The sequence below is a fragment of the Chiroxiphia lanceolata genome, chromosome 23 (genome assembly GCF_009829145.1).
Source record: "Chiroxiphia lanceolata isolate bChiLan1 chromosome 23, bChiLan1.pri, whole genome shotgun sequence".
In the NCBI taxonomy this organism is placed as follows: Eukaryota; Metazoa; Chordata; class Aves; order Passeriformes; family Pipridae; genus Chiroxiphia; species Chiroxiphia lanceolata.
In genome coordinates, this window is record NC_045659.1 from 548,934 (window position 1) to 574,483 (window position 25,550).

Below are 25,550 nucleotides of genomic sequence, written 5' to 3' on the forward strand. Positions count from 1 at the left end.
GGTTTTCCTGATGAGTGAGGAGTCGGGTCTGGTGAGGAGGTATGAGGATGTGTCAGAGAGAGGTGTCATGATCTTGCTGGTTGTTTTTATTCATCTTTTCTCGCAAGACAGGGAAAATCTCACAAGCTGAAAGGCAGCTCCTCAAAAAGGGGCCAATGGACGGCGCTCACTCAGTAAAAACAACTGGTGGAATTCCCTTTTCTAGGAGAGTGAGGGAGAGGCTTATCACAGAGAGAGACCAACACCCTGGCATGAGAAAAAACATCTCGAGTCACATCAGGCGAATTAAACTGCTGAAGATCAAACTTTCTGCTATAAATTGCTCAGAAATTGATACTGATGGGGTGGAGGCTGAAACGACTGCCTGTGTTAAGTGAGCTGCTCTAAGGCTGTTTGCAACCTGCATGTGAAGTACCCACTGAATTAATACCAGTAACTGAATTAATTGCTCTTCCTGCCATGACAATTCCCACATTTCAGAAACACCCACAGCAAGGACCGTCCGACACGTCGAGCTGCCAGACCAGGGCCTGAGCCATGGGCGTGTTTGAAGGGGAAAAAAATACTGCAATGGTTTGTTGTTTTTCCCCAGGCTTCATGCTCTGCTTATATACATAAAAGACAATAAACATTCAGGACATTTCCAATGGTTATGAAGGTACCGTACCTGTGATGGTGGTAGGGATGGTGGTGGTAGTGGTGGTGGTTGTTGTGGGAGGAGGGATAGTTGTGGGGGGATCTGGATAAAATATAAAAAGGAAAATAATAAAAAAGCAAATTAAGAAAAAAACCAAGCAGAACACAACAGTGGTCAATTGTGATCAGAGGAAAACAAGGACGCTAAGAAGCAGGGCAGGGGTTGGGGGCCTTTCCTTGGCTAAATCCCAGGGGGAAAGCCTGGCAGCTGCAGGGACAGGGGGGTCAGATTCTCCACCTGCAGGGACAGGGGGGGTCACATTCTCCACCGCTGCACTTGGGAGCTGCGCCCACGCCTGCTCCAGCTGGAGAACCTGGCCCCAGCCTCTCCCCCTTTCTGCCTTCTACAGTGCTAAAAAAAATAAATAAAACCCAGCATAAATTAGTCAATGAGAGAGAGAAATGGAATGGGAGAGGCATAAGGAAAATAAACTGCACGCTTTCCACAACAAAAAGAACAGTTTGCACATACAAGGAGAGACACGGTGGTGCTTTGGTGGTTGTCTACGGATACATTTGCAATTTCAGGTGGGAGGGTTGTGTGAGGGGCCCCGCTGTGCTTCACAGCCTAAACATTAACAGCACATGAACAGATCTCACTGTCTTCCCAGGGCCGTGAACCCCACTGCTCTTCCTCTATGAACACACGGCAGCAAGATGTTAAAAACTACTTCAAAGATGGGAACGAATGCAGAGAAATGACAACATCACTCAATATCTATGTCCAGGTATGAGGAATTCCACCAAGGTCTTTTAATTAAAAAAAAAGTCAATATTTTTCTGACAATATCAGTTGCACACTCTTGTTTTTGCTACTAGGGCATCGTTAATGAGATGTTTCTCTCTGTGACCATTTCTCAGACGGACCGGACCTGTTGAGATGCAAACCCTGCTGCTCTTTATGGTATTGATGTTACATACAGGGGCACATCCTCATCAAAACTATCGGGCAGGAGAAGGTAGATGTGAGAAGATGTAAAAGAAAAAATATGTATCAATGCCTAGATGATCAAACTGAATGTGCTAAGTAGTCAGGAAGACTTTGAACTATGGATTCATTCGGCAATAATAGAGCATGAAACCTTTCATGGGCTTTTGATTTCAGGTTTCCTCCGTAGCACGTCAACTATTCCTCACTAATACATCTGCTACTCTTTTATCTCCGAGTGAGCTCTCTCAGATCCCCTAATTAAGATATCTGAACTTTAATTATATGCTACTTCTTTATTATATTCCACCCAGCTTCCCGAAAGTTAAGGAACGTCACCTCGGAGCTCGCTGTGTTATGAGCTGTCACTGTCCTTCCCTACATCCCAAGGACCCCAGCCCCTGTGCTTATGGCAGGGTGTTTCTCACTCGCTCCTGATCCATACAGCAACTCGGGAGTGGTGGGGACCCTCACAGCTAAGGCACAGTGGGACTGAGGGAAGAGCCCCTGGACACACACCCACTGGCACGGGACAGGCTGTGCCGTGGGCTCTTCCTCCATAAAAGCAAAATAACAAGCTGGTTTTCTAATGGTGCTGAAAGTTTCTATCAAATGTGTCTGCCCACAGGGAGGAAAAGCATGAATTTTAGACATAAACACGCCTTCAGTGTGTGTGATGTGTTTAGACATCCCCACCCCACGTGGGCAGCTGCGAAGGCGTGGGGCACAGCTCAGCAGGGGCTGTTGGAAGCAGCTTGCATTTCAAACCACTGACCTGCAGAGGTGTCCCTTTGGAATAGGACTACCTGAACCCTGACCCTCCTGGGGCTGTGCCAGACCCCATTCTGTGACACCCTGGGCATGGAGCATCTGTAACTCCACAGTTCCCACACTGAGGTGACTTGGGGAGCTCTGCACGGACAAGTGGCCAGAGCTGGCCCTGGTGAGGCACATCCTCCCCCCGACACTCACACAGCACCCACAGAGACGTGGCTGCTCAGACACAGAGCCCAGTGCTTCTGTGGAATTTGCTGCTGGTGGTGGGGAAGGGAGCCAAGGGCTGGAGACATAGGTGCTCCATCACTGGGTGGGGTGAGACCAGCACGCTGAACTTCCCCTCAGCAGCAGCTCGAGCTGGGCTCTGTGCCAGGAGGCTTCAGCTGATGACCACAGCCCAACCACTCCCTCCCCCACTTCGGACTTCTTCCTTTTAAATTAAGGGTTAAAAGGATTCCTTATGCTGTCCAGAGTGACAGATCCTACTGGGATGCTCCCAAACATGCAGGAACCGGAGGTGATGGAGAGCTAAACCCTTCTCTGCCCATGAGCAGCCCTCTCCTATGCAGCCAACACATCTGCCAGATGCCTGAGCTACAGCTCATAGGTCTCCATCCCCTGGGAACTTGCATCTCCTTCAAAGTAATGCTGTCTTGGGTCTCCTCCCGTGGATTTAATCCCAAGAGGGAGCAGCCCTGAGGAAGTCCTGTGCTGTGTATTCTTGCCCCCATCCAAAGTGCAGAGTAATCACCACATGCAAGAGTTACCACAAGCTCTAAACTCCAGGTCAGTAACCTGGGGAGGTTCATCCAGCCCTCCCTTGGCCTAGGACAGGTATGTAGAACTACATAAGGAGGGAAACCTCCTGCCCCACAGCTGCTTTATGGCTGCAGCTTTCATGGCTTTCATCTCACGGGGGACTGCCTGTGCCCTACTCCAACTGCTTTCCTCTCCGCAACACTGCTTGTTTCTTTAAACACTGATGTAAACAAGGGGTTTTTTATATATTGTGAGCATGCAAATTATCAATCATAAATGCATATCTGACTTAATTTTGTAAATTGGAGTCCTGTGGAGTGAGAGACACTAGAAAAACTACCCGTATGATGGGGCACGTGAGTTTTATATCAGCTGAAAGCTGTCGCTGTGGTATTATCTCAAGTCTTTGGGCAAGTTTTTAAGACTGGGCTTAAAACTGCTCCTGTGGAGGTGGCATTTGGAGAGGCGTGGGAGGTTCTCTACTGTTTGACTTGATCAGAGCAACTACTAGAGAGCCTGGACTGCAGAGCTTCAGGCGGCTGCTGCATAGAACAAACTTCAAACAAAGTTACTGTCCCATCTGAGTGGAACTGTAGCATTGTTCAGGTTGGAAAAGACCTTTAAGATCATGAAGTCCAACACCCACCACGAGCTCAGCCCAGCCACACACAACCACTCTTAACAGAGGAAGTTTAAATATGTAGCCTAAGGGTACAGCTCATCATTAAAGTAGGGAATTGCTCTGCGAGTGCCTCCTGAATCTCCATTCCATGCAGTGCCTCGTGGCAGGAGCACAAGGTTTACAGCAATGCCAAAGTAACGCAGAGGAACCGAAGAATTAAAGCAGGTACTTAATAGCACTTTAAAAGATGCTGAGGCATGTTTTAGTGGCTGCCCAGCTGCACAGACAGGCTTAAGGCACCTCATTCTTCCAGTTTATTTACTGGTTTGTAATTGTCTGGGAACACTGGCTGATTCCTCGGTAATTTAAATTGCTAATGGAAGGCTCAGAACCCTCTGGACCATTGCTCAAGCCACTGGAAGCATTACCAAAAGGACAAGGAATTATTGGAGAAGTCCTAGAACTGCACAGCTCTTGCCATGCCCCTGCTCTGGCTTTTCCTTCTCCCTGACAGCAGAGGTGTGCCAGGGCCAGCCCCGAGGGCAGCTCTGAAGGAGAGAGCTCCAGGAGCCGGGTCAGGCTCTGGGCCCCCGCAGCATCCCCGGGGTTCCCAGCCCTGCCCCAGCCCGGCACAGCGTCGGGGCGTCAGGAGCTGCCTGCAAACCTGGCATCAAGCAAACGTTAAGTTCTGTCACAGCTTTCCGAGCAGGGCATGTTGCAATCACGTGTAAACGAGTCTAGAAGAACGGTGGTTTTTCTCACGTACCGTATACAAACAGCATGTAATCCGCATGTGATTTCCCCACCGCGTTGGAAGCCTCACAGCGGTATGTACCATTATCTGTTTTGTTTAGGTTACTAATGAGAAGGTTTGAACCAGACACTACAACGTGTTGAGGCATCTCATCATCTACTCTTAACCACCTCATGTCCGTAGGCCTACAGAGGAGGGAGAAAAAGAAACAGTCACATTACTATTTTCCTATGGTCAAGATGGCATCTTCAATAGTTCATCCACAGACAGAAAGCCCAAACCAAGAAAAACTGTAAAGAAACAACACATACTTTTTTGCACTACTCAAGCCCAGATGCTGTCGGGCTTCCTCAATTTAAATTTATTTTAACCCAACAGGAAACTGTATCCAGACCTTAAATTTTCTGAAAACACTAATGCAAGCAGGAAGAAAGTTCATTAGTGGTTAATCATTCGCTTACTCAGCAAACCTGAAAGCTCTGAGGCTACAGACTGTGTGCATCCACGGGGTGCTCTGAGGGCAGAGCTGGACAGCAGAACAAGTACCGTTTTGTCACATTTGAACCCTTCCACGAGTGCTGTGATGGACCTGGTAATGCCAGTGGGGGAGTCCCAGCCCTCCTCCTCTCCCCCAACCCCCCTGGCAGCCCCTTCCTGCACCCCCAGGCAGATGGAACCCGTGTGAGCAGTGGGTCTGCATTGTTCAGGGAATGAAATGAGCCTCATTTGTTAGAGCTGGTAAAGAACACGAGTGCTGAGGGGCTTGGGGGGGGTCTTTTTGGTTTGTGGGGGTTTTTTTAAAGTTGTTATTATTATGTCTTTAAGCAGCAGTAAGGGGACAGATCAGCTCTTCCCCAGAAAGAAAAATCCAGCATCCTTCAGGCCACTCAACAGTGAGCTCTTAAAGGGGAGTTTCCTGCAGCACAACATCTCTCAGCCCACCTGGTTCCAAGGGTGCCAAGTGGGACCTCATGCTGCCAAAGGTATCCTACAGCTTGGGCTTTTCCCAGGGTCCAAAGGGTAGGTGACTCCCATGACACAGAAGCTCTTGAAGCTTCAACATCCCAGCCATGCTACCAGATGGATCCAGCACCGAGCAAACCTGTCTCAGCATCACCTGACTCTGGTTCTGGACACAGCACCTGCCCTTCAACCCTGAGACCAGCTCAGCTGGTTACAGCACGGTGCTAATAATGCCAAGGTTGTGAGTTTGATCCCTGTACAGGCCATTCACTTAAAAGCTGGACTGCATGATCCTTGTGGGTTCTTTCCAACTCAGAATATTCTGTGATTCTAATTTCTTTGCTGCTGCACCACTGGCACACGAGCCACGGTGTGGGCAGCAGAGACTCCTGAGAGAGCCCAAATGCAGTTTAACCTCAATATGGGTGGGAAGGGTTTGGATGCTCCTGGCTATGGATTTCAAAAGGTTCTTTGCACTGCAGAGTCCCCAGGTTTCCCAGCTGGTACATGATGCAGCAGCCCCTTCTCAGAGCTGTGTTTCCCTGGATGCCCCACAAGTGACCATTTCAGCATCCTCTCCCTTTTGTCATAGTCTTGGGGGGGTGTGTCTAATCTAACAAAATACCTGTATTAATGCCAAATAGAAATTTCTCCTCTCTGGTCTTTTTTTCCTGAGTTTCCCTCCACCAACGTTTAAGTTGCCAAATTTTGCAGAGAAGTTAATTTATTTAACTGGAGAAACCTCCCCCTTCCTCTGAAACCTCTGTAAAAGATTTCATTAAATCTCTTTGTCTTAAAAGCATGAAGCTAAACCCAGCCCATTATTTTACTGTATATTTTCTTAGCTTTGGGAGACCCAGATGAAGTGACCTAGAGAAGCCAATTCCCAGCACATCACCAGCATCACGTAACGTGCCGCGGAGGCTGCCAGGGAGATGTGTCTGTCCTATTTAACATGGGAATGTCTTACTCATAGCCTGGAAGAAAAAAGTGTAGAGAAGCCTGTTCATGAGATTCCCAGGTGATAGCAAATGGGAGGAACTGCAGGTACCCACGGGAGCAGGAATGCAAAGGGCTTGGCAGGCTCTGAGCAGGGAATAGCTATTAAATGGAATTCAGCAGGGACGTGCCAGTCTCTGATGGACAGGGAAGGAAGGAAGTGGCCTTGTGCCGAACAGAAGAAACTGGGAAGTGGGAATCAAGAAAATACTGTGGGAATCAAGAAAATACTGTGGGAGGGGAGGTAGGCTACCAGGGAGGATGAGGGCAGCCTGAGCCTTCTCAGTACTGGGCGCTCACCCTGCCTGTGTGGCCGAGCTGGGTGGGGTCCAGCTCCCTACGCCCGCCGTGATGCCCCAGCTCTGGGCATGCTACCAAGGAGGCACTGACAGATCCCAGGGATGTTTGCAGAAATCTTATGGACATGATGAAAATAAAGAAGGATAGTAAATAATTGACAGCCATAAATCCAAGTGGAAGAGAAAGTATTTTAAAAAAAATAAAGCCGACAAAACTTAAATTAGAACAGCAATGAAAGTGTGGGAGAAAATCTACCCTCCCTTGCCAGGATTTTTCTGATGCATGAATTTCTTCAACTGCCTAAGAAAGCCTCAAGGGCTTGGCAAGAAGAGGAGAGAGAACAAAACTTGAGTTCCATAAAAACCACACAGGGCACCAAAAGGGAGGAAAACCATCACACAGTCAGTACAAGCAGAAGGACAGACTGCCTTACCTGAGGATCCATCCCACTTCCCCAAGGGCTCAGTGCTGTGGTGACCTCCACGGGCCTCAGCAGCAATCTCTGACCTCGCTTTTGCAGATTAACTGAACCCAAGATTAATTGCAGATTAATGCCACCCAAGCCATTCCCTGGGGGAAGAGGTGTCCAGTTGGGAGCCTTTCCCTTCTGCACTCGAGGGCTGCTGCGCGGTGGCCGGGAAGAGCTCTCCTAGGAGCTCTTCCATTGGGAATCCCTTGGCCATTAGGTACACAGGAATAAATGCAAATAAACCCAGATGTCTTTAGTGCACAGCAGATGCTCAGGTGCAGGAAGTGTCTCTCCTTCACTCTGGGACATTGTCTTTGCAGCAGAGAATGGCAACAGCGGCCACGCGACGCCCCGTCATCGCCGGCCACCCCGCACCATCCCGGGGAAGGGTCCAACTTACTGTGGCTTTCCAAAGGCTGTGCACGTCAGCTCCAGCGGCTCCCCTTCTCTCGTCAGGCCTTGCAAGGGGTAATTCTGAGAAACCCGCACTTGAGGCTTATCTGCAGGACACAAAACATCGCTCTGTGAGCCCTGGGTCACGCCGGGGCCGCCGCCGCTCCCCCTCGCCCGCTCTGTGCCGGCAGCAGAAGGTGAAGCTGGTGGCGCCTCGGATCCCACCACGGCACTTCCCAGGAAGGACATTTTGCTGCACACTTTATCTGTGAACTCGCTCAAGCTAAAAGGAACTCATTTGCCTTCACGCTGAGGCGAAGCCGGAGAGACCCGCGGTGCCCGGAACTGACAGGTTTTGTGGTGTATCGGCGGCTCTGGCACCACAGCACCCGGAGCCCACGGGTGTGAATACGCTGGGCTGGACAAGAGATGCTTGTTAGATACACAAACAGAGCCACAGCCACTGCTGCCTTTGCGTAAACAACAGGATGTTGTATTTTGTCCAGACGAAGCTCCTCTAAATCCTACAACAAACAGAGAATTAAAGCATGGATAGTTAGGGAGCCAATTCAAAAACACTTTAGTAAGACCCTGCAGGAAAAAAAAAAAAGAGCCAAACCGCAAACCTAGAGTCCACAATTAAAAAATTCATTACCTCCCACAACTGAAACAGAGATTAAAAACGCAATCTGAGCTGTAGCTAAAACGTTATCAGTGCAGGAAATCAATTCAAGGCTACAAGTGCCATTAAGCCATAGATATTTTTCAGGAATTTACTCAACTGTAAGGAACAAAGGAAGGCAAAAAATCAGTATGCATAAAGGTTGAAACCACTTAAATGTTTCTATTTCCTTTGAGAGTAACTGCTACCCAAAATATTGGCTGGCTGCATTTTATTAACTGTGTTTAACTCATTAACATGCCTCCTATGGAATAATAGAGATTAGGAAAAAAACCCTGCGTGTCAGGATTTAACCAATTTAAACTCTCATAATTTTCAGTAATGGAATAAGCTACACGAGTAAATCCTCTCCCGAGATGACTCCACCACAACATTTCATCAACTAATCCCCGTTACAGATGCTCCTCGCAGCTCTGGAACTGGGGTGTCCCTGCGGGCTGGGGGGGTGTCACCAGCCCCGAGGCCAAGTCCCAAGCCCGTGGGAAACGGGGCAGCCTTGGCATGCTGGAAAACGCGCTCCAGCCCCGGCAGGGATGTGGCAGCAGCACTGCACAAGGAGCACGGGAGGGCGAGTCCAGCCCGGCGTTACGCAGCCGGTAAATCACCCGCCGCCTCCCCAGCGCTGCGCTCGGGCTCAGCCACTCCCGTCCACAATTCCCACCCCCGGCCATCTGCTCCCCTCTCACGATGTGCTTTGCGGCAGCACCACGAGCCCGTGCCAGGAGCACGGATACTGTTATATTCATGCCGTGGAAGGAGCAGGAAACCTTCCAGTTTACCCAGCACATAGGGAATGCAGCTGAGGAAGCTCTGTGCTTGCCTTTGCCGTTTGCCTCTCCTGCTGCTCCCATCCCCTTTCCATTAGCTAAGTTTTAGTATTTCTAATGAGTTGTTTACCACTGACAATTACTTATGGAAATCAGGAGGAATACACTGTACTCCTTGTGTATGAAGAAGGAACTGCCAACTCTGTGAGCTCCCACCAAGCCAGGTGAGCCCTTCCACTGTCACTTTCCAGTCCCACAGGCTTCATTAAACCAACAGTGGCAGCAATGTGGACCTGTCCCATTTGGATCTGGGCAACATCAAGGTGTCACTTGTAACAGAAGTCTGGGTCTATCAGCACATGTACCCACACTGGTGAAGCCAAGAGCTTCCCAACAGTTATCACAGCAAACGTCTCTCCCAAGCAGGGACTTGCCAGGACAGCAGGAATTACAGCAGGCACTTAGGAAAATGCTTCCCAAGCCTGAAGGACTCAGAGGGATTGGTGGGTACTCTGGAGGACCAGCTGGCATTAGGCTCATTGCATGCAAAAAAAAAAGAAATTTCACCCACGAATCTGGAGGGGTGGTGGTGTCTTTCTTCCCTTTGTTTAAGGACGTGCCTTTCGACAATCTTAAATTCTACTTCCACTGCTCACACCCTGCCTCGCACAAAGCGAGTGTATTTCCCTCGGATTATGGACTCGGAGTGTAGCTCTGTGAAATGCCGAGTGCTGTGGGACCCCCAGCCCGGCTCCTGCGCGGGGCTGTGACATTTACAGCACACACGGGCAGAGCCCTGATGGCTCCAAAGCCTGGACCAGCCGTTTGCCACCGCTCTGTTAAAAGGGCCCCGTTCCAGCAGCAACATCTGCGGCTGCATAACGTGGGGCGACGACTATCTCGGGTTGTGGCACAGGATGCAAGGCAAGAAGTGGCAGTTTTTACCACCAAGTGCGTTCCAGCAGCCCAAATTCCTCAACTTGGAACTTCATCACACCACACCACTGGATTACTACATAAAAATAAACACTTGCATCTATGCACCCAAGCCCCTGTGTGCTCCACGGCAGCCAATTAGACCCAACAACTCACAGCTATTTCCTACTACGCCTCTTTCTAGCGGCTTAAAAAAACCAGCCTCGTAATTTAATAAGGCACCTTTATTAAGCTAAATTCATTCAAAAGCTCAGAGTGATATACAAGGTTAAATACCAGTCATCTAAAGGTTACGCTGTAGCAGCAACCAATTTGAAAAACTTATTACAAAGCCTTTCTGCATCTGATGAGATTTCTTGCACAACAGGAGAGGCGTGTGCCTGAGCATCGGGGACCACTGCGGAATGCAACACCCCCCCAGAGGGACCACGCACCCCAAAATCCTCCTTCTCCCCTCAGGATGCCACTGGCCACCCCAGGCTGCACCCACTGCCTTTCACAGCTTTCAAGCTCCGTAGCTGGGAATTTACCAAACCACTCCAGTTATTCTGCCTTTGTCCCAGTTCTTCCATTTTTAGCTGTTCACCCCATTTCTGCACCATCAGCAAAGATTATTAACAGCGACTTTTTAAGAACTTCAAATACTTCAACTGAACAGCATCAGGCCAAGCACCCAGGCCCCTGAGTTCCCTCTAAAAATACCAGCACTGCTGATTACTCCCTAATGACTATCCTTTGAGATCTGCCAGTTAGTGATTTCTTAATCCATTTAAACATGTGCTTCATCGATAATGCTTAGATGTCATTAATCAGCCGAGATAAAACGTTACACTGAGTTTGGGCCCTTACAAAAGCCTAAGCCTATTATTTCCACCCGTTTCCTTTCATCAGGCCAACCCACGATCTTGTAGGTAGGTGAGCTCACTGCCCCCAAGCCTGGCACAGCAGGAGGATTTGGCAAAGCTGGCTCCTCGTGTGCCTGGGGTACCACAGTGCTCCGGCTGGCACAGCCACGGGACCCTCGCTGACCACCAGACAATGTGCTCCCTGCTGAGGTTGAAGACAGCCAAAAAAAGGCTTCTTCCCAAGTGCTGCTTTGGGAAAACAGCAACACAGTGTCTTCAGCAGTGCCAGAGCCTCGCCAACAGAGAAACCTGCAACAATGACTCTGTCAGGGATTCAGAGGAACAGGTTCTGGCCTGCACTGAGAGCTGAGGTGCCGGGTCCAACTTTAAAATCTGTTTTCTGACCCATGTACGAATTGCTGATGCGCCTCTTGGCAAACCCGGTGCCAGATGGCATCCCTGGGAGCACCATCCGTGGGCCAAGCCACATTCCTGCCCACTGGAGGTAATTCCAGCCCCAGCATTTCCCAGATAATGCTTTACACATCTCCCTTCAGGTGGGCACTGCTTTGTCCAGCTCCTCATCCCTGCTCTGTTCTGTGCCCAAGGGAGCTACTCAAAAACCTGACTTCTGGAAGCCTCTGATCTCACCCGGGGCAGAGCAGGAGGAATGTGGGCTTCAATGCTAAAAGAAATCAGCAAAGTTAAGACTGATCTGCAGGTGTAAACACAACGGCCACCTTTATTCCAAATTCCAGCGGGGATGCTCATCAGGAATGCGCCCTGCGTCAGAGCCAGCCCAGCCCGGCAATCCCCTGCCTGCTCCTCACCTCTGACAAGGACGAGAGGCTGCACTGCTGATTTTCAGCCAAAATACAGAAATCTATTCAATAAATAGACCCCGTGTTTAAAATAAGGAACGAGCGCAGGACTGGCAGGTCACAACTTGTCTGGAAGAGCCTGTCAGCCCCAAACACGACCCTGCAAAATTCACCCTCAACAAAAGCAATTTAATCACTTTGCCTGTCGCGGGAAGAGGAATGCCAGAGCCCGACAGGCATTTTGGGGATAAACACTTCTCTTTTAAATATTTAAGCACATGCTGCTGCTTAATGCCTGCGAATGGCAGAGCCCTGTCCGCCCCACACGCTCCACGCTCCCAACAACATTCCTCCGAGAAAACCTTATTAATGAGCTCGCAAACGAGCACCCAACTGGGAAATGTCACAAACAAGAGTGGCTAATGCCCCAGAAAATCAAATAACTGAACACTCGGCTGATTGTGGTGCTTTTCATATTCACTAAAAGGAAAAAAAAAAAAAAAAAGGTTTAAATCAAAGTTTTCTGAAGAGGTCAACACCTCACCGAACAAAACAACTCATTTATTCACTTTTAGCGATCTCCAGATGATAAATTACATTGATGTTAATCACTTCACTGCATACTATGCAATTAATATTTGCGCTGGATGGAAATGTAAGGATTACTGGAGATGCGGCAGCAAATGTATGCGGCTGATTTTAAACGTAATTGGGCACAAAAAGTTCTTCCATTGCAACAGCAGAGGCTGTAACAGACTCCATCAGGGCAGACTTTAAAAGTACATGTGTAAATATTATAAAAATGAATGCATGATTAATTATAACTTCAGAAAAGCACAAAAAGCCAACCCAGAGAAAAGGCCAAATCAAGGCTTTGACACTCACTTCCAGCACCACGTAATGAGAGAAGGAAACGCACTGCAAGGGCTCAACTCTCCCAGAATATCTGGTTCCATTCAATTCCCTAATGATATTTTAATGCATTTTGTTGCTTCATTTCCTTTCTAAAATTACACCCAACACACTGGTCTCCCATCGCTCACTGACGGATCTGAGCCACAAAAAGAGAGTGACTGCAGCCAGAACTGGGGATGTTTCCACACCAGTGCCACAGATTGTGGCCGCCCTGGCACAGGGCTGTGGTTGTTCATCAGGTATGGAAGTGTTATGGCCACTGCAAATACACACCAGCCTTGGTCACATCCTGTTCTCTTTTGAGGAGTGTTACCAGGAGGGTTTCACGCACATTGTGGTGCATGTCTGCAGAGCCTTCTTAACAATAACACACCTTACCATCCATGTGGAAACATTTATCCTTAACTTCACCATAGGCCAGGCTGTGGCATGGGAGATAGGCAATAAATGGCTTAGTCAATGAGTAGGGGTGAGTTAATACCCAGCACTGCTGTTTTCTGCTTTTTTCTTGGAAAATAAACCCCACAACTTTTGAGTTGCACCTTAAAAAAAAAATCTCTCCCTACTCTGAAATTTAATCAGACAAAAAATACCTCATTATCTGAGCAGGCTCCATCCATCATCCTCCTGTTCTTCCCCAACACATTTCATTGGATACATTAAGTGTAGAGAAATACGACGTCTACTGAGAAAAGCATTTTCCTGTGCCCTACTGATGTTCTGAAGGGGTGGATCTGCTGTGCCTGTGGGGGGGCAGGCAGGATTTGTGGGGAGGGGATGTCAGAGCAGAGAGCTGAACACACAGCCCAGCTAACTGACCTGAGTGATGCCACTCCAGCTGCAAGAAAAGCAGCAACATCCACAGAGGATGAGCAAGGAATTCCAGCTGCCACTGCTGCAGAGACCTGGGTGCCTGCAAGGTAACGTCCTGCTCAGTGGAAGGGCATGGACAGCAGCTGGAGGAGCATCCTCTGCCTGGACTGCACATCCCACATCTAAAAAGCAGTTGAGAATGGATAAGTCAGGCCTGGTTGTAGGAGCCCCAGTTCTCCCAGAGGCTGAGCCCACCTCCATGGGAAGACTGATGGAGATGCCTGTCCATGAGAAAAAGGAGCTCCTCCTCCAGCCACACTCTCCCACTGGCCTGTGCATCATCATCTTGAGCCAGGAAAAGCTCAAGGGTAAGAGTTTGCTCTGAAACTGCCTTTTCTCCAAGTTCAGGCCCCTCAGCAGGTATGACATGCAGGTGTCTGGCTGTGCTCCAGCACGGCGAGTCCCAGAGCCGTTAATTGCCGGGAGCCGCGAGGTCACGACGTGTGACACGTTCCTGGGCTGGGGCTGTTCTGCAGCATCTGCTGCTGCCACGGCAGGAACGGGCCAGGCTAACGGGGTCAGCTCCCAATATCTGAACATAATTGCTTTGAACAGGCTCAGAGTGTAATTCAGAACATAAAACCAAACCCGTCTGAACACCCTGCTCGTCTCTGTTCCCTTCTGAGGAGGCTCCATTGCCTCATTGCCCCAGACAGCTCTGGAACAGCCCAAGGGGATGATAAAAATCGGTGCTAAAGGCAGAAACCTGTGCATGGGATGCAGCAGGACCTCCAGTGTGGGAGCTGAAGGCTGCAGGTGTCTGTAGGACACTCGAAGAACTGTGCTTTAGGGGTGCTTTGCCTGCATTGCACAGGGAAGTCCCTAAGGCTGCAAACCAAAGTGGTCAAGGAGGGATTTACCTGAGGAAGAAGAGAAAAAAATATTTTTTTTCTTTTTTTTTTCCTCCTAAAAACAGCTGCCCTCTCCTATGTCACCAAACCATCACGATTTCAGAGGAAATCCTTCCTTGCTTCTGAAAGGAAGTCTCAAGGTTGTCTGATGCCCTTTCAACCCGGAGAGGTTCCAGTCCCTCTGCAGAACAGGGCAGATGGGATTTTTTGCTCTTCCCTGTTAAGTATTTGATCAAGCCTCACAAAGGTGCTAATGTATTATTAAAGCTAATGGAGCTCTACAAGAAATGTTAATGGACATTAAGTTTGCATAAATGAATTACACATTAGCACAGTCACAAGAAATCTCGTATCTGCCAATTTAGGCAGTATCTGATCATTCCTGTTTTCCTCATTACAGGAACATTACTTCCCGCTAGTTTTGGAGATATGAGAATTGTAACCAAGATGTTCATAATGAAACTACATAATGAAGCAGATGAAATAAATTAATACAAAACTTCCTCTTCTCCTTTCAACGTGAGGTAGTTGAAGGGAACCTACAAAAACAAGAACTTTGAATCATCTCAGCCCCCGGTGTTCCAAGCACCTGGTCTTGCTGCAGGGACTGTCCCACTTTGCTTTTGGGAGCTGTCTTGGGGCAGAGGGGCACGTGTACACAGCTCCAACATTTCCACTAACTGGAAGTCCAGCACAGCTATATTTGGGACCACAGGTATTTCCAGGTACCTGCTCAGAAACCCTGTTACTGTCACGTACAGTGGAGCAGCTCCTAAGGGAAGGGAGATGCATTATTAACACTGAACATGCAGGAAGCAGCACAACTTGGCCTCAATCAGTGCTGCTACTGCAGATTCCACAGAATTCCAGTCACTCTGTTGTACAAAACCCGTCGGTGCCAGATGTTCACAGTGCACAACACTGAGTTTCTTTTGCACAGTACCCAGTTTTTGCAGTAAACTCACCACGGTGGCCAGTCGCTTTGAAGTGGGAGCAGAGAAACACTTTTCAAAGAGATAAGTAGGTTGCTAGAAGAAAAATACTCAGATTTAATCTGTTCTGACAATTATAAAGCACAGCCAGGAACCTTTGATGCAAATTCTACGTACAGAGAGTTATTTCTTCAGAGAACGAAGGTAAGTATTTATGGTATCACAGAGGGCTGGGAAAGTCGTGGCTTTGCCCATGAAGTGGCACCAAACAGTTTGGTTTCTATTCTAAATAACACCATATAATCCCCACGGATGCTGGAATTTCATCACGTAGTGAACGATTCCTGAACTCCCAAGTGAGCAATTTTATACATTAGGAGAATTAAAGGTTCTGCTACTCACACATGACTTCCAGGTAGCGCTGTGTCTGCAAGTCTTTGACCGCAGGGTGATCCACCAGGCAGATGACAGGGACCCCGTCGTCCTCCCGCCCCACCTTCAGCAGGAGCTGGCTGGTCACCGTGTACATGTCCGACCACTGCTCCACCTCCGACTTGCCTGAAGGAGGGGACAGAGAGAGTGGAGTGAGGACAGGATGGAGCACCTGCTGCAGTCAGGTCAGCTCCCTCCTGTCCACGTTCCCTCTGGACACCCATCCCATCCTCCTCTCCGTCAGGTTCTGGTCAATTAAAGTCCACAGGATGTTGCTGCAATGATTAACAATCCCCTTACACCGTCCCCAAATCCCCACACTCTTAAACCAATGAGCTACAAATCCCCCCCACTCCAACAATTAGCTACCAAAGTGATTGAACAGATTAAATTAATTAAAAGTAGTATTGCTAGGCAGGAGCATTTGCAGTGCTCTGTCCGAGGGAGGGAAAGGCAGTGCAGTGGGAGGGCAGCCCAGCTCCAGACCAGTTGCCCGAGGGATGCCGGCACAGAAACGAGCAGGATGACAACACAAGACGAGACAAGACAGGAGAAAAGGGATTTTTCCAGGAACTCAGCAAGCAGCCACTGATAGCACAGCTCTGCTCCAGTTTCAGTGCTCTGATCTGTGCCTTTTTATTTAAGAATTCACAGGCGAAACACTAAGAGTTACTTCTGTAGCAGAGTTCTTCCAGACACCAAATATTTTTGTATAATATATGAGAGTGAAACAGGGGACAGACACACCCTGATACTTGGAGGAAAGGCTTTCCCATGGGCAAAGCCACAGTTCCTGTGATTCATAACCCACAGCCAAGTGTCTCAGTCTCCCTAATTCTGCTAAGAAAAAAAATATCTGAAGACTCAGCAGGGTGAGCTGGGATTGCACGAAGCTCAGCACTCTTCCCAGAGAACAGAAAGCTGGGATTCAACTGCCAACATGAGAAAACTCAATCAAGAAGCTGGACAGGTCAGGCACAAAGGGACAAACACTTTGCCCTGCTGTCCACCAGGATGGGGAAGGGAACCAGAATGGGATCATTAACACCCTGCACACCACCGTGCGGGGGCTCAGCAGGGCACCACTTTGTGTGGCAGCAGGTTTGCCTGCTTGGATGCTCAGAAGTGTTGGGCCTAAAGAGAGGATTCTATCCTGCCCTTGCAGGGGGGTGGGTTTGAAGTAATGAGTCTGGACTTCTCCAGAGAGCCCATCAGTGTCTCAGACTGGGTAAAGCACAAAGGTGTTGTCAACCAAGCTCACATCTACATGCAGACTTAAACTAACAGCATGTCACATGCAATCAGAGTCAGTGACTTGAATGTGCAAGTACCAGGAGCAACCAGACTTCAGGGAGTAGGAGAAACCCATCTTGGATGAATATTCAACTGAACACAGGGAAAACGCTCTATAAACAAGGGAGCTAGATGTGAAGGTGAATTGCAAATCCTTACAGCCCAGACGATCCCTCTCAGACCTAAAACAGGGCACAAAGCTACACAAGCCACACAGAAATGAATTCAGTGCACAGCTCTGGGCTCCTCAAGGTCACCTGCAGTTACAGCAGGACTCCAGAACCCGGCACTCGAGGCTGGCAGGTAGGCAGAGGACCAAATGGAGTTCAGCCCCCTGCGTTAGGGAATAATCTGTCTGCCCACACAGTGCTTTGTTCCTCAGCTGGTGCTCAAAGCAGCTCGCTCCACTTTTTTCTTTTTTTCCCCTTAAACTGGCAGCAGAGAACAAACACCCAGCGTTACATAAATCACTTCAGCTCTCTGAACAAAGCAAGTGACTGAGAGGACACATCTACCGGTTAGCTCCTTGTTGCCTTTGAACCATCTGATGGTGGTGGCTGGTCTGCTGGCCATGGCAGTGCAGTTCAGCTCGATCTCTTCCCCCTCCACGGCGGTTTCTTTCTGGATATCAATTACCAAATTGCGTGGTGGGACTAGAATGGAAACCAACACAACACATACCAGATGAAATAAACATCTTTTGATCACTAACACAAGAGAAAACCTCGAGGAAAACCTGTAAAATCTACTGAAGGAAATGAGCAAACAGCATTTATTTGATCTTTCAATCAATCAAACCCTTTGATAGGTGGTTTCACAGTAATTGGAGTGAGCACTTTCACTCTCCACCAAATAATCACCGCAGTCTCACAAATTATTACTTATCAGGGTTTTAACTTTCTGCTCCCCCTCCCAGGCAGGCACCGTTCCAGGGAGAGCCGCAGCCTCCTGTGCTCCTCGGGTGTGTGCTGCTATTTAAAAATCCAGCTTGACTCCGTGCACATTTCCTGACTTCTCTGACAAGGACAGGAAACACAAAAGCTGACACTTGGCAGTGCATTACTTACCAAGCCTCTAACCTCCATAGCAATTTTTCTCTCCTGCTGTTCAGCTCCAAGGCTCAGCCGTGAGCATGGAAGCAGGCCAGCAAACATCAACTTCATTTTGGATGCTCGAAAAGCCACTGAGCACAAGCACAGAGTGGAATGCAACCACCTTGGGAACAGCACTGCCTCCCACCACACTCCCACAAACCACCCCAAAACCGCCCCAGCATGAGGAGGGAGCCAGCTCTGCATCCAGCCACAGGCACCACATCTGATGACAAGCCCTTTGGGATGAAGATCTGCTGCTCTCCCATCTGCCCTAGCTCAAGACTGCCCCAAAACACAAAGCTGCAACAGTGTACTCAATGAAAAATCATCCAAAAATATCAAGAAACAGGCTGTAACTTCAGGGGGTAACAACCACTGCAGCATAGCCCAGAAATGGAACAAATGAGTTCAAAAATTACAACACGGGAACGAGGAACCTCTTCCCCATGAAAGCACCAGCAGCAAGGCAAAACCCAGGAAAAAGTGAACAGCGAGACTTTGTACGGCAGAGTCATGGCTTCGGAAAATCCCAGAACTTCCAAAGGAAACTAAACTTTGCTCAGATCAATGTGATTAAGCAACTGCATAGTTCAGATGTGACTCACAGGTCTTCAAGCTAATGAAGAACAAATATATATAAATACCATCCAGATGATCAAGTGGACTAATTAGTCACTTGTGGCTTTTCTCTAAAAAGAACAGAACGGGCTACATATTTGAGACTTTCACATGTTCCAATTAGGCAAGAATAAATCTACATTTCGTGTCACAGAAGACTTGGAAGTGCTGAAGCAAACGCGCGGCTCCCTCCGAGCGCCGACTGCCAAGGGGATGCCTCGACACCTCACTCTGCTCTCCCAAGCCAGCAGCAGCAGAAGCAGATGAGCAAAATCACTCTCTGAAAGAGTCTCAGATCTGGGCAACCAAAGTCTGGGTGATGAGCACGAGATCTTTGGCAGGAAACATGTTCCTGTGAGGACCAGCTAACACAGAAAACCACTCCTCTGCCCTGGCTCACTTCCTTCCCTAATTAGGGAGTCAATAATAGGAAAGACAGGGAAGATGTGCTATCCTTGGTGTCACGGTGTCCAGTCTCTCCATACAAGTGCTGAGGCAAATTGTTCCCATGTTCACCTTCTAATAATAGACCTTCCTCATCCTTGCCTGCTTCCTGAGCTGAGGTTTGACCTCAGTATGTGATGAAGCTGACAAGAAATCACTGCTTTAGTGGTGTGGGGGAAAGGCAGCACACACTGGCCATGCCACAAAGCCTTCTCAAAAACAACTGAAGTACAAGGCAAGAAAACAGACTTTCCCCTCAACTCTGAAGCACGATTCATGTTCAAAAAAAACCAAACCAAAAAAACCTGCATTATGTCTCCCACTTGAAAGACACGCAGTGCTGGCTTACAGGTGAATGAAGCGAGTACTCTGATTTCAAACACTTTCCTAGGTTGCCAGCAGTGAAACGAAATCCAACAAACTGTTTTTCCCTGTGTACGATTAAAGAGAGGAGCTGGAAGAGCTTCCCGTGCCTGTGAGCGCTGGAAAGCACACAGAAACTTTGAAGGTGTTGATAACCATAATAGCTGGAGTAAAACTGCTTATAAACATTACTTAGCAACGTATAAAAACCTAAGACCCAAATCTCATTAAGCAAAAGAAGGAAGATTTAAACTAATCAGCAAGGGAGATCTTACATTAAGTCACCCTCCCTGATTCAGGTTCTCCCATTAATGGAGCCTTAACAGCCACTGATAATCGGCAGGAACCGCTCTAACAGTGGAGCTGCTGTCACTGCACGTGCCTGGCCTCAGCTCTCAGTGTCCAAATCCTTGCTTTAAATCCCTCTCCAGGTGGCTGCAGCTCTCCCAGCACCGCAGAGAGCCCCATCCCACTGACCCTGCGTGTCCAGGCACCACAAGGCTCCCCACGAGCCCCGACCGGGTCCTTACCGAGCACCGTAATCGTGGTGTATATTTCCTGGGGGGGGTCGGTGTAGAGCTGGCAGAAGTACCTCCCTTCATCAGAGATGGAGACGTTTGTCAGGGACACTCGGAGTTCGCTGTTGGAGAAGTTCACCAGCTGGAACCTGCTGTCCTTCAGGGCTGTGGGGCAAGCACAGCCTTGGTGACTGCGCGGAGAGATGCAGCATCCCCTTCCCACCACACCACAATCCCAGAGGTCCCCACAGACAGCAGCACATCGAGGCACCGCTGGGTTCCTGACCAGCTTCCATCCCACTTCTTATCTTGAAGTCAGACCTATAAAACCTTTCTGGTCTCAGATAATTTCAAATAATCAACAAAAGCAAATCACAGGGCACAGCATCAAATCTTTGGACATGGTTTTATTATCAGAGGGCTTAGGGATGTGTTGGTAAAATGCTGATGGTATTTACACAGCCCCGTCACTGCCTAATGCACTCAGAGAGATCATGAGCGAGAAAGGAATTGGGAGAAGTAGAGTTTAAAATCACTATCCAGTAATGGCCTCCCAAATTCTTTTAAGAATTTGGAAACTGAGCTTTTAAAATGTCACCAGTCAAACATGAGGGCCTGGAACAACAGCAAACAGGAGTAAGCCAGGCCCAGCCTGTGTTTGTGGGTGGACCATACCCACATCAGAAGGGCACAGTGTTTGTTGTGCCTCTCCACAGTGCTGGGCACAGGGTACAGCCGTGTCCCAGACCCACAGGGACATTAACACAGACCATCTAAACTGTTTCACTGCAGCCACTGTGGTATTGCCACCACTAGACAGAAAGCCAGGCTCATTCACTGGACGTGCAAGTGACGTGAGAGTTCAGTTTGGGTATAAACCAGCACAGATTGTCCTGAAATTCTCAGTCTTTGGAACAGAGAGATTACCTCTGAGAACACTGCGCTGCCTTGGTGTTGCTCTATTCAATTTGTTTGTGTCAGCTAAATATTTGGCACTCAATTGCAATTCACCCTGAATTACGACAATCAATTCCTATTGCAAAGTAAGACGCTCTGACTTTTAGAGGGGACCGTGAAGGTTTCCATTAAGGAGAGAGATTATGATTCTGTCTCACCTACCTCCACAGCACCAACTGAACTGTAAGTGCCCAGCGTTACCTTAACAGGAGACATCTCTGCAAACGCCGTCTCCTGAGCGCGAGTGAGGTGCAGAAGTCGTAATCAAATGAGGAACAACAAACTTACGCCTGAAGTCTCTGAAATAGATGGTCTGCCTGTTGGGGTTCAGGAGCTGGATCACCGAGTCATCGCTGTTCTTGACGCGGCAGCTGATGGTGGCAACGTCCCCCTCCACCACTGTCACGTCCTCCGTCACCAGGTTCTGACCATCACCTGCAGGACAGAGCAAAGGCAGAACTTGAGGTCAGAAATGACACCAGTGAGTCTCATTTGGGAATGAAAACCTCCACTGACACCAACAGAGGAACACTGGTCGGTGAGCCCTCGGCTCTGGGTTGCCCAGCCAGCTGGTCACCACTAAATTACAGAGGAGCAATGGGAAGGGGACTCTGCCATGGGAATAGTGGAACAAGGATTACTGCCACGCATAGAAACACCAAAAATTCGTTTCCTCTCTCAACAGATGAATTTTGTTAAATTACCTTGAAAGAACAACTTGCTGTAAGAAGCACTTATCCTTTGACTGGAGCAGACAGACTTCAGGGGATCAGTCGTTACTCACTCTGTGTAATCAGGAGGTGCTATTAATGTCCAGAGGCAGGAAAAAAAAAAGGATCCCATGCAATTATGCTGTGGGAGCCTTGTAATCATTTACAGGTCATCACCCCGAAAACTCTCCTCCTAATGAACCGAATCAGCGCATCACCCGCACGCTGAGACATCCAACACCACAGAACACAGGGGAGGGGAGGGGAAAAGCACTTTGCATTTCAATTTTTCTGTAGCTATTGGGAAGCAAAGTGGGCGAAATTTTGAGACTTTGATTGCCAATTTGCCAAAGGAAGTGCAGGTACACTAATGGGCACCCGGCCACGGGCTGATGGTCAGGAGCATCCTCTCCTGCTCCACAGCTGCCTGTGCACAGGGAGTGGCAGGGAGACAGCCCAACTTCCACCTTAGCCACGAGAAAGCCAGGATTTGGATAAAGTTTGTGCACAGCAAATCTGGGGATGGTATTTATAACCCAGGTTTTCTCTCATCCTGCACTCTTAATTTTTTTTTCCTTTCTTTCCAACTTGAATTCATTATTTGACAAAAAGATGCAATATTTGGAGAAACTGATAAACCATCAGACACCTCTCCACATCCAATGGACACCAAGTTGAAGACTGGGCACATTCTTCTGCCTTCCCAGCACAAATTTTTTTTCTCCAGACTGATGAACTCTGAAGTGCAACAAGAAAAGTTGTTATCAAACACCTACATTGGAGCACAGACCCCCCTGCAAGAGAGACAAAGAGTCTGTCCTGCACATCTGCCTGACTCCTGCTCCACGTTCTCTGCATCAGGATGAAGCTGGTTCTGCTCCACACCCTCAGAGCAGATGAGCATCCAGCCACCCCATCACACTGACAACACCCTTAACACAGCCCTCTTGAACCCTGGGGACAAGGGTTAGTAGTGGTCTTGGCAGTCCTGGGTTTATGATTGGACTTGATCTTAGAGAGCTTTTCCAACCTAAATGATTCTATTCTGCCCGTGGGGAACGGTTCCCAAATCCCAAGGGCCATCACAGCAGAGCTCTACCACAGCCTGTGCCACATCCCATATCCCCACAGTCAGGCCGTGGCATCGACGAAATCAAACATCTCAAAAGTGGTTCATGCAAAAATATTAAACATTACTAACTACTTCTGGGGAATAATTTTATCAAACCCATTCAAAATAAGGTTCTTGCACAAGGATCAGCTTGATATGTTCTCATAAATGCAATATTCCCTACAAATCATTAACAAAGCTATTAAGATTCGATTTCCATCTAAGCAATTATTGCCAGCATATTTTTTTACATTTACTTTAAAAGACTCAATCCTATTTTCAATTCATTAAACTGTTCCTTGCGTTTACTGAATTTTACATCAGCTTAGAAGACTATCTGAATTAATAAGAATTACAGTAGAAGTAATTTAGAAATAAATTATTTGAAGTTCAAGCCACTGAAGCTTTTCAGGCCAGGATGCTGCATTAAACCTGCCGATGGATGGCTGCAGAGTCCAGCACCTCGGTCTGGGCTGGCATCAGCTCCCTCTGAACAAGGCATTTATCTGGGTTAATGACAGGCAGGGTGCATGTAAGGACACGCTGAGCCCCCCCTCAGCCTGGAGCAGTCACAGCCTGCTGGGCTTTGCCTATTTATTCTGAATCAAAGGGTGTCTAATCCACCGCTGTCTGCTCCGCTGACCCAAACGTGGCACCAGCACACACCCCTCCAGATCTGGGGTGTCTGTGCTCCCATCTGCTCCTGCTCACCAAGACAGCAAAGTTATTTCCACGAGCAGCGTCAATTACAAACTCCAAATTAAATAAAAATGCAATGCAAAGTGAGAACTCTTTAGACCCATCCTCATGTCAACGCCTCGGGAAGTTTCTCTGTAAATATTTACTGTCAGTATATAAGTATTTTGAGGAGCATTAAAGTAGACACATTTAGAGCGTGACAATATTTTGGAACAGAAAAGGACAGACTGGGGAGGGGAGACGGAAGTTTATGGACCCATGGTGGAATCTCAGAGCTGAGAGAAGCAAAGGAAAGCTACTGTTGAGAATCAACCTTAAATCCCCTGGCAAGGCTTTGAGGGGGCAAAGCACGAGCAGATCCAACAGGAAAAACCCCAAGAGAATTACATGGGTCAGATTTTCATCTATAACACGTGAAGGGACTATGAAAGCCCCTGTGCAGTGTCCATGTATCAGACCAAAACTCCCTACTGGCACTCCAGCACGAAGGACAAATCCTCACCCCAGCGTGTGATGTGCTGGACAGACTGACTCCAGTGCATCACACGGAATTCCGCAGCCGGAATTGGGTGTGTGCAGTGCAAGGGGGAGGGAAAACGCCCTGTGTGCTTCCTTCATTACCCAAAGCAACTCTCTGGCTTCATTCACTGAATCTCCCTGTGCAAGGTGAAAAACGACATCGTGTTTTATACTTACTGGAAGGGGGAGTGAGGCGGGGGAACACAACGCTTGAGGGACGCTTTGGCTGCAACCTGCACAATTAATTTCTGCACTTGTCTTCCTGCCTTAGACCACTGCAGTCTCCGCTCTTAAGGCTGCACACAGACACAGATGAGTAAATTGTGTTTCAAAAGTTCCCCTCAGCTGGACACAGCCCAGGGACCTTGGCTCACATGCAGCGGTCACATTTAAAATCAATTCTCTCTCCGCTCGCAGCACACCGGGCTAGAGGGAAGCGCCAGGGAGAGGAGAGGGAAATATTAAAAATACGTGCTGGGGAGCACGATTCTTCAATTTCTATGGAATTTCTAAGCAAGCCCGAGCCACAGGTATCCCAGTGTGAGCAGTGGCACTGCTGGCTCAGTCTGCGGGATCCCGACACAAACGCTTTCCAAGGAAGAGGAGTTTTCATTACACCTGAACTATGTAAGCCTGTAAACCTAAACAAAATTCCTCTTAATAAATTGAGTCAGAAGAAACAACTCACACAGATACACAAACTGTCTATTCACACACTCGAGGAAAAAAGCAGCACGATGCTCCACGCCCAGAATTAACAGAATTTGAATGTCAACACTCATCTATCAGTTTCAGGGACCTAAAAGGAACGTGGTGGTTAAAGAACCAGCCAGAGCTGACACAAGCAGGTTTACAAACACTGAGCATCCACTTCCCCCAGAAGCTTTGTCTCCTTCATGTTTTTTCTCTTGGCTGACCAGATTCTCTGCTCTCTCATCCATCACAGAGAGCTTCATCTCTTCCCTTTAAACACACAATCATCCCAACTGGCGTTTTGGGAAGAGCACAGAAACCAAAAAGACTCTTGGTCATGATCAGATACAGGAAAAAGGAGGAAACTCAATTGCCATTTAATTACTCTGCAAATTTGCTTCTAGGAGGGAGAGAAGAACAGCCAAGGCAGTGCTGGGAGAAGCTGCTGGAGCTCCACCCACCCGGGCTCCAAGTCTTGAGAGACTGTTTTACAAAGCTGCAGTCGTCACAGTTGAACTTTGGAGGAGAACGGACAATCCACGCTGATTGTGCTGGCAAGAAAAGGCAACCGCTTTTGACGGAGTTAATGTCGTGGCATCTTTTCAGGGGCGAGAGAATGGCAACAGTTTGGGACCAGGCTGCCCACAAAACACGAACAGTGGCCGTGGCCTGCAGTGCACAGGGCAGGGCTGCAGCTGGAGGGTCCTGTGCCGGCACACACGGGTTGGGGTGGGCAGCAACGCTCCCAGCCCGCACTAAAGCCAGCCTGCACTCCTTGATGTATGTTTGGGGCACATCAGGACAGGGCTGTTCTCAT

General features: G+C 48.5%; 1 protein-coding gene across 9 annotated transcripts in view; it reads right to left on the reverse strand.

The window, feature by feature from the left end:
- Window positions 1-25,550, reverse strand: part of CADM1 (cell adhesion molecule 1) — a 138,337-nt gene that overhangs the window by 23,732 nt on the left and 89,055 nt on the right. For 5 of the 9 annotated variants that reach the window (XM_032709349.1, XM_032709346.1, XM_032709347.1 and 2 more), the window contains exons 2-8: window positions 21,290-21,436; window positions 20,057-20,209; window positions 17,523-17,660; window positions 15,685-15,840; window positions 7,668-7,767; window positions 4,549-4,721; window positions 668-739 (exon numbers count right to left, since the gene is read on the reverse strand). In XM_032709349.1, coding sequence (XP_032565240.1) covers window positions 668-739; window positions 4,549-4,721; window positions 7,668-7,767; window positions 15,685-15,840; window positions 17,523-17,660; window positions 20,057-20,209; window positions 21,290-21,436 — 939 coding nt within the window. The remainder of the gene's footprint in view (window positions 1-667; window positions 740-4,548; window positions 4,722-7,667; window positions 7,768-15,684; window positions 15,841-17,522; window positions 17,661-20,056; window positions 20,210-21,289; window positions 21,437-25,550) is intronic. The other 4 variants (XM_032709351.1, XM_032709350.1, XM_032709348.1 and 1 more) reach the window with 1 other exon arrangement.